Source organism: Amblyomma americanum, chromosome 1 (assembly GCF_052857255.1).
Source record: "Amblyomma americanum isolate KBUSLIRL-KWMA chromosome 1, ASM5285725v1, whole genome shotgun sequence".
In the NCBI taxonomy this organism is placed as follows: Eukaryota; Metazoa; Arthropoda; class Arachnida; order Ixodida; family Ixodidae; genus Amblyomma; species Amblyomma americanum.
In genome coordinates, this window is record NC_135497.1 from 438,278,730 (window position 1) to 438,291,223 (window position 12,494).

At 42.4% G+C, this 12,494-nt stretch overlaps 1 protein-coding gene across 1 annotated transcript in view; it reads left to right on the plus strand.

The window, feature by feature from the left end:
• Ctl2 (Choline transporter-like 2) overlaps positions 1 to 12,494 on the plus strand; it is a gene marked incomplete in the record, with an annotated part of 162,290 nt that overhangs the window by 55,865 nt on the left and 93,931 nt on the right. Inside the window, 2 exon segments of the mRNA XM_077650539.1 lie at positions 993 to 1,065; positions 5,895 to 6,015. Of these exon segments, the coding sequence (XP_077506665.1) occupies positions 993 to 1,065; positions 5,895 to 6,015 (194 nt within the window).

The following is a 12,494-nucleotide window of genomic DNA, read 5'->3' on the forward strand; positions in this document are numbered from 1 at the left end:
AGAGCCTCAGGTGGTGCATTTTCGATTTACTTGCTTTACAACGCTTTTATCGAAATCAAACAAGTTGGTTTTGTTGATGTAATATAAAACACAAAACTTGACAAAACGTATCTCTAGTTATTAACCCAATTTGAAATATATTTACTGTTTGTCCAATCATCAAGCTCCCACTAAGTGATGTCTTGTCCGCTGCTAAAAACTGCCACTGCATGGTGACACCGTCAGCACCACGAATTTGTTTTTGTGAGCGAATTAAAATAATAAAAACCACTGTATACGCGGTACGACCGATGCTAATAGCATCACTATAACTCATTCTATGCAACCAACTGGCAAAACAATGCACTGATTAAAAAAATGGCGCCAGCCAATGAGGCGCTTGAATTTCACCATGTGACATCCAACAGCCAATAGCGTTGCCACATTCTATATTTTGTTTGCTGTCATTTTCTCGGCTACCAATCACAGTATACCTTTCGTACTTGCGGGAAAGAAAGCTGAGGCGTCGCTCTTTCAAACGAGACCAAAGTCTTCTCGCTGCACCGGCTACTTCTGACGCAGCACGCGATGCAAAACGGGCATTTTTTAACCGATTTTTGCGAGCTTTCTTGTCAAGATTGCATCTTTGCGTGTCAATTTCTCGTAAACTCCGTTGTATTCTGCCATGAAACTTGAAAATAAAATGAAAAATGATGAGGCATGTCCAACTATGACAAAATTGAAAATACGATTTTTTCGCGATATTTTAGTCGTCACTAGGCAGTACAAACTGATTTCTTTTATGCCTTCTACATCATCTTTGATTTTTCGCATTATATTGTAAACTTCTGTACAAACAGATTTTTTATACCTTGAGCTTGGCGCATGATGGCCTTAGATGCCTATGTGCCATAAAACCCAACCCAGCCTGCTGTAGCTTGTCTCCAAGTGTTGGGCTGGTTACTTGCACTTCCATTGTTTGTTTTGTCACAGCATGCTCTCTTCCCTCACAGACATACAAGAGTCTTAGTGACCTGACTGGAAAGGACGAGAAATGCGCTAGTTACTACCTGAAGAGCAGCAGTGGTGAGTGCTGCACCAAAAGCCGTGCTTTGCTGTCTACGTAGTAAGGGTAGTACATACTTCATTTGCATTAAATCAGGCGGCTGCTTTGCTTCACCTGAAAAACCCTGAAGGTTGGGGACACCAGCACACATGGGAGTGTTCTGGGTACCTGTGTTCATGCATGGCAGGTAAATGTCTCAGATATATAATAGTGCTCCCTTGTGCACAGAAGTCTACTGAAATCAAGTGGTTGAATTACTGTAGCATCTCGGGGGATATGGGACGATGGTTATTGCAAATTCATGAAGATGTGAACTTGGTCCAAGTCCTGGGTAAAGTACCCAATGCACAGCGTTATCCGCTGTGAGCGAGGAACACTGGAGGGTATGGCAGGTATTTTGCACTCTGGCTTGGGTGGGGTTGTCACAAGTGTATGAATTCACAGCGTATTTCTTTCACACGTTGCCCTCAGTCAACACCCGTGGGTTGAAGACTGCTGAGCTGATGGCACGACAGATGATAGCAGTGATGCTCGTGGAGGAAAACTAATCTCATCACACATGTACGCAAGACCTTTACCGCACCTTGGAACAGCTGTGATAGAATTCAATGCCATGTGCTCCTGTTATCAGAGTCAAAAGAAGTCATGATAATATCAATGGCACCACTGAACTCTACCATGCATATATCCATCACTGGATTGACTGGGAAGAAGAGTGGATAACTGCTACTGATTGCAGTGTGATTCATAGACTTGAGTTGAATCTATTTTACCTCCTGACAATTGCACATATTTGTAACCACAGCGATAGCAACCTCTTGCTTATATTTGTACCATTAGTTCTAAATTATCGGCAAATGCAAACAACGTGATCAAGTGCTGATTGGACAGGTTTAGAAAAAAATGTCGTAAACGATGAGCATTAGGGACCCAGATCACCAGCTGCCATTTGTGTGCCCCAATCTTCATGGTTCTTTGGAGGAATCAGTCAAACTGAGCAGCTGGTGCAAGCTCTGGACTGTGTTTTCATTGGCTCTTTCTTTCTTTCTCTAAGGCTGTTGTCTTCACTGTGCCCTTCCTTTGCGTCCTCTCTTTTGCTGTCTCACTTTTCTGTTCCGCGGGTGCGGTGAACACTTCAGGTGCCTTGTCTCCGTCCTCTTCTATCCGAAAGACCTGTGAGTAAGTGCTACTGGCGGCGGACATCTCCCGCCTCCCTTTTCACTGGCGACTGCACTACGCTAACAGAAAGCTCAGAGCTGTGTAGAGTAGCAGTTCTGGCTGGTAAGGGCAGGGCATTTTGCTCTGTGACGAGATGCTGACTGCGTGAACTGTCCGTTAGCTTCAGTATTGAAAAGTCCGTTAGCTTCAGTATGCATCTCTCATGCGAGTAGGAGTCTTGTTGGAAATTGAGTAGCCTCCTGAAACAGTGGCCCATGGTGAGGTATTTGGGCGCATTACTGTGCCCCTCTGCCTCATATAGTGCTCTTGCTCACTAATGACTTAGAGCAGCTGCAGGCTTTCTGTTCTTAATGCCACCTGGCAAATACTGTCTCTACTGTTAGCTTGACAAGCTGCAGCCAAGTCCTTTGCATTATGATTTTTCTGGCAATCCAGCCACCTTCTAAATTAGTAGCCTGAGGAAAGTGCAGATCTTGTTTCTGTCTGCTTTTCAGTAGATGCATTGCCAGGCTGAGGGGGAATGCCAGTCTTCCTTAGAATTAGATTTTAAGAGTTGGGTGCAGTGTTTTGTCTTCTCTTTTTACTGCGCATGTCATCCAGCTGCAGCAGAAGTGAGGTCACATATGATGCTGCTGTTGCTGTGTGGGCTGTCTTGTAGCTTAAGCCAAAAGATTCAGCAAACTTGTTGAACAAGTAAAAGATTGCAGAAAGACAATAAATTGAGCCAACTTGTAACAGACCTAGGTAATGACTCCTGCTTAGTACACATGCAAGTGACTGATAATTGGTTACAGAAGTTGCCAAAAGCCATAGCTTTGGTTTTGTTTCTAAATAAATTGATTTTTTTAACTGTTTCATGCTCTGGCAGGTGTGTTTTGTGTACTGTTTTTGACACAGCTTAATCTTCGGGCCTTTGTGGTAGAGGGCTCAGTGCTACACTACACTCCAGATTGGAGCTGAGGGGTGTGTGCTGATTTGCATGCATGCAATATGTTGGCCACAAGTTAATTTCATCTGTTACAGTCTCGGCCATTAGTGAACATCTGCAGTTGTCTTTTAGCCTAAGCAGCTTACTAGCCGGAACTGTGACTGTTACAGCTCTGAGACAAAAGTTAGCTGTAGTCACCCGTAGCTCAGCACTAGTAGCATAACGTGTGGTGCACTGTATAATTCCCTCTGTAGAGTCACCAAGAGCACCTTGGCCGTGTTAGCATGTTCACTGACCCAAGTCCCTCATGCAAGTTGTCTCAATGCATTTTAAATCTCTGTATCCTAGCACCATCATAAATGAAACCATCCAAAATAAGTTGAAGGTATTTTAGTCACTTTGATTAACCTTTAGAAACCACTGGAATGCAAAAATATGACCACAATATTGCAACGGATGATGCGTGTTTAATTCTGTACTTTATTTGCCACTCAGCTTGTTTTTGTCATAGCATTCTTTTTGCCCAAGTTTTTCTTTGCCTACTCTACCATGAGGAAGAGCTGTGACCACATTGGAAATTTTTTTTCTCTATGTGCCAGCTGCGTTTTATTCCTGCCTTGCCTCTGACCTGCACCTTCTTCCCGCTTTTGTTCAGCTCGGTGTGCCGCTGGCTTTCGCATGCAACGTCCTGCCTGTTCTTTGTGTCACCTGCCTTCTGTGCAGCTGACCTGTCTGCTTTGAAGCATGTTCTGCCCGGCCCTCTAGAGTAGTGAGAATACCTTTCCGTTTGTTCTCTGTGCATATGGCTGTAAAGTTCAGTGAAGTAGTATAACACTCTGTGTTACGTTGTGTAATTGTGCAATTTAACATTGTAATTATTGCAAGGCTTAAAAGCAAGGTACTGTACATACAAGCAGGGCCAGAAATAAGGCTCATAAAGCACACATTCTGTTGCCTGTGTGCTGTGTGTGGGCCTTATTTTTTGCCATGCTTGTTTGTGGTGTTTTTAAAACTCGAAAGTGTAAGGAGCTCGCTCTGCTGAAAACCCGGTGTCAGCCGTGGTCCTGCATCAGTCGGAAAAATCCCAGAACATAGAAAAATCAGAATATAGAGGTAAATCATTCAAACAAAATAGCCGCCACTGGGGTTCGAACCCAGGCCCTCTGCGTACCAGGCAGGCATGCAACGCATAAGGCACGAAGGGGCACCTAGTGAACATGTTGTGGTGTGCATGACATTGTAACGCGTGTTTGGGATGTGTACTGACATTATAGTAATTAAAAAAAATAAAACCAGATATGAACATGCATCAGAAATTGCACAGAATGAAAAGGCAGTGTTATGGTGCTTCACTGTAATGAAACAAATGGTGTGTGTGTGTGTGTGTGTGTGTGTGTGTGTGTGTGTGTGTGTGTGTGAGAGAGTACGTAGTGGCGTAGTATATCGTGCATTGTAATCTAAATAATGATTGGTGATTGGTAATTGATAATTGTGATTTCTGATTGTTAATCAGTAATGTGAATGGTAACTGTGATTGTAATAGATGACTATGTGACTGTGGATTAGTAATCGGCGAAAAATGAGAGAAAACGAATAAAAAAAAAGGGAGGAGAAGGCGCTGTCGTGCCTACTCTTAAGGCACAGCTTAAGCGTCCTAAATTTTTTTATGGTTTTTAAGTTTTGCAAGGAACCAACAATCCATCGCTGATTTTTTAATCCAAATGTGATTTGTTTTCCACCTGCAACAAAGTACCATAGACAGTGGATTTCACCTCACTTTACAGTGCAGATTGACTCCCTTGTAAGTTCAGCAGTGCCTGTAGTTCATGCTGTCAGTGCTTAGGTTGAAGTGCAGAGTTCTAAACTTAAGACCGTATGGGATTTTGAACAGCCTTGTCTTCCAAACTGTCCACTACTGCACCAGCACCAAGCGTTTTCCATTGTCATAATGAGTAATTTGTCAGGAAGCATTTTGCATTGCTTGTGCTGGCTAGCTGTGGTGCTTTTCCAGTGCAGTAAAATTGGAAACGTTTCACTGGGGATGTACTGTATGGTTCATGAAGGCAACATGAAGAATGAGGTTTCATTTAAACTTTGTGCAAATATTGCTTAAGGCAGTTTCTGAACCTTTGACCATTTGTTAGTTAATATGACACATTGATTTTGTAGCATGGGCTGTTTTTCTTCTTTCAAAAAAAAAAGTTTTCCAACTTCCTGCATAGTTTGATGTAGGTTTGTTAGCTACTCAGCAGAAGCAATTCGTATAGCTTGCTAAATGGAACCTTGCGTACATTTAAATAAAAAAAAAACTAATTTAGTCTCTCTTGCCTTTCGATGGAGGGGAAGTGCCTACTCACTAGTGGGCTAATATTTCAATGCACATTAAGGAACCCCACGTTAGCCACCCATTGTGGCTCGCTTCATAGCTTTCAATGTTGCTTTGACATGCAAAGCCCACTGAATTTCGAAGGAAGGCACTTGTAGGCTGATTGGCTATTGTCACTCAACGAAGGCTCTATCCATTTGGCTGTAAGAGCTGAAATGTGAGTATGTACATTCTCTGTACCAGGCAACTGGCAGGGATGCTGCTTTGTAGGAGGCTGTACGGGCATTGTTGGGAGGTGAGATGCAAGACTTGCCCAGATGCTATGCGAGAAGATGAGTGCCGAGATGGTGGGGGCGAGCATGTGAAACTGGTCTCAAGAAATGGTGAGAATAGATGCTGTTTTTATGCGATTTCAGTGGCCAGGAGATGCCTTCCAGGAAGATTGGAGCTCGATACTGACGGAAAGGTCAAAGACATGATCAACAAGAATAAAGTCGTCCAAAGCATCTCTGTGTCGGGGCTTGCTAGCAAAACCAAGTAAGCTCCCTGTTCTGCTGCTCACTGGCAGGCATAGCTGGCATTGCAGTCGTGGATTTGTGTGCACATCAGAGAAGGAAATGGTTGGAGTTATGCAGTGCTCTTCGCGCAGGTTTCAGAAGCTTTCATGAAGCAGAGTGACAGTACTTGAATTAAAGTGGATAGTTGGGAGAGTTGGTATGTATTCATGGCCAAAAAAAGTGCCAGGTAGTTGGAAGATAAGGGAGGGACTGAGACTACACAATTGCTTCTTTGCAACTGAAGTTTTAATCAAATTGTCACTAAAATATACCGCGCTCTCAACAAGAAACACTCGGGGCACATCTTATCCAAAAAAGTTTCCTTGCTTTCTTTAACACGAATAGGTTGCTTATGCTTTTCACCTGCTTTATCACCAGAGTAAATTTCAGTGATTACGCATGCCAACTTGTCACAGTGTTTTAACAGCATGGTCGCCTTTTCACAAACGGTATGTGTGCCGCTTTTTGAAGCCTGAGCCTTCAAAATTGGGCACCGAAGGCCATTTATCTCAGTTGTGCAAAACGTGACCGTTTGTACGCTGAAGGGAACACGAAAGGAATTAAAGGTGAGGATGCACAGGTGAACTGCAATGGATGATAGCATTGTGCAGTGAAAGGATAGGTCAGCGAAGTTGCCCAGGAAGGACTGCTGTTGGCACATTCCACTACATTGAAGAAAGTTTCTTTCATGTAGAATGCAACCATTTACTGTTTGTACAGTTGTACGGGGTCACGTTATGCACAGAGGGTGGAGTGTAGATCATACGGTAGCTATCATCATTTCTTGTCTTTGGGGAGGAAGGGAGTTGTGTACATAGATGCAGGTATCTCTTATCTCAAGAGTGTTAATTTTTCTTTGTTTCTTGGTGCCCAGAAAAGCATAAAGAACTAGACAAGAACACTGAAAAAATGATTTCCCTGGCTGATGATCTTGCTATTCTGAACAGACTGTGGCGTATATGCTATAACCTGTTCGATAACAGTTCAGTTAATATATAGAATGCACTTAAAATGACTCGTCTCTAGCCAGTGTGTACAAAAAAATCCAATCTGTGGATCGCTAGGCAAAATCATTCATTTACATTGCAAAGTTGCACATGCTAAACACCGTTGTCACCCAGCTGTCAGCTTTCACGTATTAAGAACTCAGCTGGCTTCTAAGCTGTCTGAAGCAAAAACAAAACATTTTTCTCAGTCTCTTCCCAACTTCTTTGGGACAAAACCCTGAGAAGTTTTGGCACTCCCTGTTTGGTAAGGTCAGTGAACTATAAATCAAATATCTGTTAATGGCTCATTTCTTAAAATTCTGGTGATATTGCAAGTCACTTTAATCTCTTCAGCCACTTTGTATTTGTCTCAACAGACCACACAATAAATTCACGAATATTTACTTTCAAGTGGCTTCATGACGTACGAAGGCATGCTAACTATGCCGCTAAATCTTAAAACAAACAAAGACAGCTGTCTGGCCAGATAACATCCCTGATGGTTGGTGTCACTGTTGTTAAAACCATTGACTCCCATTTTAACCAGTCTTCTCCAACTATCATTGAAGGATTGCATTATCCACGATGACTGGTGCATAGCTGGTATAACATTGGTTTATAAGACAGTTTATCATGTTAATGACTCGATCCCATCTCCGTGACTTTCCAAATGTACGAAATGTGTCATATTGAAGTTTACTTTGTCGCTTGTGGAAAAAACAAAAATAAAGGCCTATTTTCCTTTTAACATGACTTTAGGAAAGGTTCCTCTACAGCCACCCAGATGTTCATTATTATTCATGACTTCACATTGTGCCCTGTAAATATAAGGCAAAAAGGCATATAAGGAAAAAATGAACCACAGCGCATCACCTTTTGCTGTGCCCTGTAACTGTTTGAAAATAAAATCATTATGCGAAACAGGAAAAAAATCAGGTCATTTTTTAAAATGTTATCCAATAGGCAGAATCGCACGCCACTGTATTCATCCCAGCCATGTTTTCAGAAGGTTTGATTTCGGCACTAGTTCCATCGGTGTCACTTCAGTTTGGCTTCACGCATTGTTCTTGCTCAACTTGACGATGCCTACGAGTGGAATGGGCTACAATGCAAAATTCAAGTTGTGTGCAGTTCATTATTCACTGAAGAATGGGAACCAACAGCAGGGACACAGTTCGACGTGAGCGAAAAGTGATCCGGGACTGTTGCAAAGCCATGAGAGCACTCCGGCCGACGAGGCCATTAAAAAAAAAATGCAGACCGTGGGAAAAACGAAATATAGCCAGAGCTCGAGGAACGTCTGCACATAGCAGCTGCTGCAAGCATGTATCTACATTGCAGATTGTCTAAGGAATTCTCAGTGCATTTTTAAAGTGCTTACAAAATGAACACATGCATCTTATACACCAATGCGACTGATGCATGATTTTTTTTTTCCCCGGAAAGAGCTGCCATTAGCAGGGAGGTATGACTTATAGACCAAAAATTGTGCCAATTTTACATACAGAATTAATAACCATCATTACCATCACTGCTACAAGGACAATATTTGCTCATCTGGATCTGGAAGTCTTGGTATTCCAGAATTATAGTACACACAATTTTTTTTAGCTCATAGTGATCGCATTCAGCTCATTAATTGAACTGAAACTAGAGTATGCGCATATGGCATGGGGTTTCTTCTTAAGAAGGGATATTCAGAAACTTGAAATGGCCTTGAGAAAATCTGTCTGCTTCATATGTAATGCTTATCACAGCTCTAACTTTTCATCTCTTCTTATGACCGCTAACAGGATGTCCATGCAAAATATCTGCATCAAATAAAAAAGGAGAGCATTTGCAAAGCAAAGTTCTTTATTTACTGTACTCTAAAGTCATTAATATTAGTTCCACTCCCTGCTTAAGTTATCAGTCATGTTGACAGACTCGCTGTAGTCACAACCATAACCGTTTCCTCCTTTGCCCCATACTTTACGCAAGCCGGTGTGCTTAACAACTCATTTTTTCCCACTAGTGATCACAGCATAGAATGCACTGCTGGCAGACATCTTTTTGGCTTGTGATGCTGCTGCTGCTTTTGAAAGAAGTGCATTGTTTTCCGTGACGAGCTGGTGTTGCATGCATATTGTATTGCTGTTTCTTTTCATTGCTTGTCCTCGTGGAGAGTTGAAGTTGCAGTTGCTTGTTTTTTTTTTAATGTTGCTCTCCATGCCTGGTATGTATGACTGCAGTATGCATGAATGAATGAATAACCAATAAAATGAATGTACAATTTTCGGAATTTTTGAAAACCAGAAAACAACTGCTTTCTTATTGAAATTTTCTGAAGTTAAAAGTTCCAGAAGTTTTAGTGTACAGATTTATTTTAGGTGTGAAAAGGAGTGCATTTGTATCTCCTCTGCTTACACAATTGTTTGATTTTTCAGGAGCTCTATTGAACTGTAAGTTCGTTATTTAAGTAATGGGGATGCACAAACCTGCACAGAGTTCGTAGTTAACTTTGGCACTTGAGAGTTGGCACTTAATTTCTCGATGTGTATTTAAATGTTCTTGCTTGTTCGATAAAATGTGCATTTGTGGAGGAGGTATCGCTATCTTCTAAGAGCATGGAAACTTGGATGTGTAATTTTATAGGTTAGGGCTGTCCAGGCTCTCTTGGCTGAGCAGAACTTAGTGACAGACTGCATGGGGCTTTCTAATTACCAAAGACTTCTGTCTGTCACCACCACTTTTCTGTTAAAAAGTCACCTCCAGCAATGTACTTTTTTTTTTTTTGGTCAAGATGTGGTGGACACCTGGGATTGGCATGCAGCGTCCATCCCAGTGCTCACTTTTGTCGATGTGCCGGCGGCCAGTGGTGGAGTATGGTCTTGATTCCTAGGGTGTGGCAAAGATTTTTGAATGGGATGCCCTGTTGTGGATGTGCTATGCATTGCCAGTGTGCGCGGCAGGAATCCCCACGATACCTCAAATGAATAAGTCTGTTGTGCATGTCTGTTGAGCATGGCTGGCGTTACAGTGTCATCCTTGCAACCTGTGATTGTACTTGAACTGCTCGAAGTTTTCAATGACTTGAGAATTGAGTTTGGTCATATCACTTGCACATATCAGTCAGCGTCAGTGCATGTACAATAAGCCTGTACGTGCTACCAATTTATGATATTGTGCACACTGTGGCCAAGTGATGGCCTTGAGGAACGATGTGTGCTTTTGTAGTGTGGTATTTAATTTATCGACCTAGTCTTAAGGCTCGAAGGCATTATGGAGAGGAGTGGTGAAAGCATGATTCCTGGCAACTTTCCTGAAATTGATGGCATCAGATATGGCCAGTAGAGAGGGAGGCAGGCAGTTTGAGTTGGATGTTCAGGGCATAAACGAGTTTGCAGAGGTGTTTGTGCTGCGTGTTGGCACTGCAGCTTTGAAGGGGTCGCTGATGTGGAATGACACGTAAGGTGAGGAAAGGCTCAAGTGGTCCTTGAGAATCTAGTTAAAGTATTAAAATAATCTGATGAAGGAAGTAGACACAAATTCTACCTGCAGCACATCTTTTGGTCGGGTCAGCCAAAATTTAGTTTCATGGATTCTCGGTAGTATGACGAGAATCAGGATGAATTCTGTTATGAGGAGCACAACTGTAATAACAATTAGTTGGTCACATTTAGTTGGCTACCACTTGCCTCCCATCAAGAGGGGGGCTCTTTTGTAACAAACATCAGATCTTGACGACATTTGGTAAAAGTGAGAAGTGTGAATTTTGTTCAACCAAGATGTAGCCACTAACATGTTATTTATTAAAGGTGCAACTAATACAATGGCTGTCTAGTAAACATTGATGAAGGGCTCGTGAAATGCACTGCTATATAAAGGACATCAAATTTATTCAAGTGTCTTTTCACACTGAGAATGGTGGCAAAATACAGTCTAACCTAGTGCAGTCGACATACCTAATATACCGTAAAAACCGGAATATAGGTCGAACTTTTTTTCAAAAAAACATGGTGAAAAGTCGACCCCCGTCTTATATACCGGTCATTGGCGGAAAAAATACGGAAGTCTTGCAACAATGGGTGGCTGAAGTCAACAGCCTCCATCACCATCGCCATCAGCAGCAGTGCCGCCATTTTGCGTTTCAGTAGATGCAAAGTAGATGCTAACGGCAATTTACCGTCGCCTTCAAGAAAAATACGATTGAGTACGAGGAAGCTCACGGGAACCTGGCGGCACAGCGCGAATTTGGAGTATCCGAAAAGAGCATTCAGTACTGGCAGAGGCAGAAGCTGCGTATTACAACTTGCAGCAACCAGAAGAAAACATCATTTCGTGGGCAGACCGTAGTGTATCGAGAATAGGAAGGAAACGTTGCTCTGCGAGCAAGATCGCTGCCTGTGACTGCCGAATGCATCCGCGTGAAAGCAGCAGAGATCGCGCGTGCCTCTAGACTCGCGAGGGCGCAATTCAAAGGCTCGCCATCCTGGTTGCGGCGATTCATGAAGAGGAGGACTTTGCTCTATGGCGCCGTACTTGCCTGTGCCAGAAACAAACACGCGGGCCGATTGGTGCGCGATATTGTTAAAAAAAATTGCCGGGTGTACATACAAGCAGCATTTAAATGAAATTAAATTCTGTCACCATTGTGCAACCTCTCGAGTCGCATTTGTTTCAAATTAAGGATGTCTTTCGGTACTTTTCCCATTGAAAAAGATCTTTTTCATTTTTAGAATTGGTTAGTTAGGGGGTCGACCTATATTCCGGTCCGACCTATAGTCCGCTTTTTACGGTAGTTTCATGAACAGTGAGTGGCATAATAGTAATTTGTTATATCTGGACTTGCATTTAAAATACCATATTTACTCATGTAGTGAGCTCACTTTTTTTAAAAAAAGTTGACATCAATTTGAGGGAGTGTTCATTACGTGGGGAAAGTTTTGACATATTTTTGTGAGTTGAAATTTCATATCCTACCATCTTCCCACCCACTTGCCACCCGCCTGTCCATCTCAGCAAAAGTGTGTGGTCGACAAGTTGCATTCCTGGGTCACCCACCGTCATGTCGCTGGTGTTCAGTATCATTCGCTTCAAGAGGTGTTTGCTGTATCACGGCGTGATCCGACAATTTTGTGATAGTTTACAGCACCGGCCAATCGCGGTGAGATGAAGCGAACGTGCTGAACACTGGCCCTAAGGGTCAGGTTTTTTTATGGGATGTTTAAAAAAAAAGGCGAATTTTCAACGAGAAAAATGGGGGTGGGGAGGAGGGTAGGTCGAATATTCGAAAATATTCGAGTGGGTTCATTACATGAGTAAATACGGTTATGAAGCATTATTACACTGAAACTGGTGTGTAGTTAGAACTTAGCACCTCATTATTTGAGAAAGGAAAATAAAAGGTGAAAACTACTTCTATCTTTTGTTATGACAAGACTTGAGTAACGCTGACCTGAGACATGAAGTTGCAATTCCGTTCTTGTTGAGC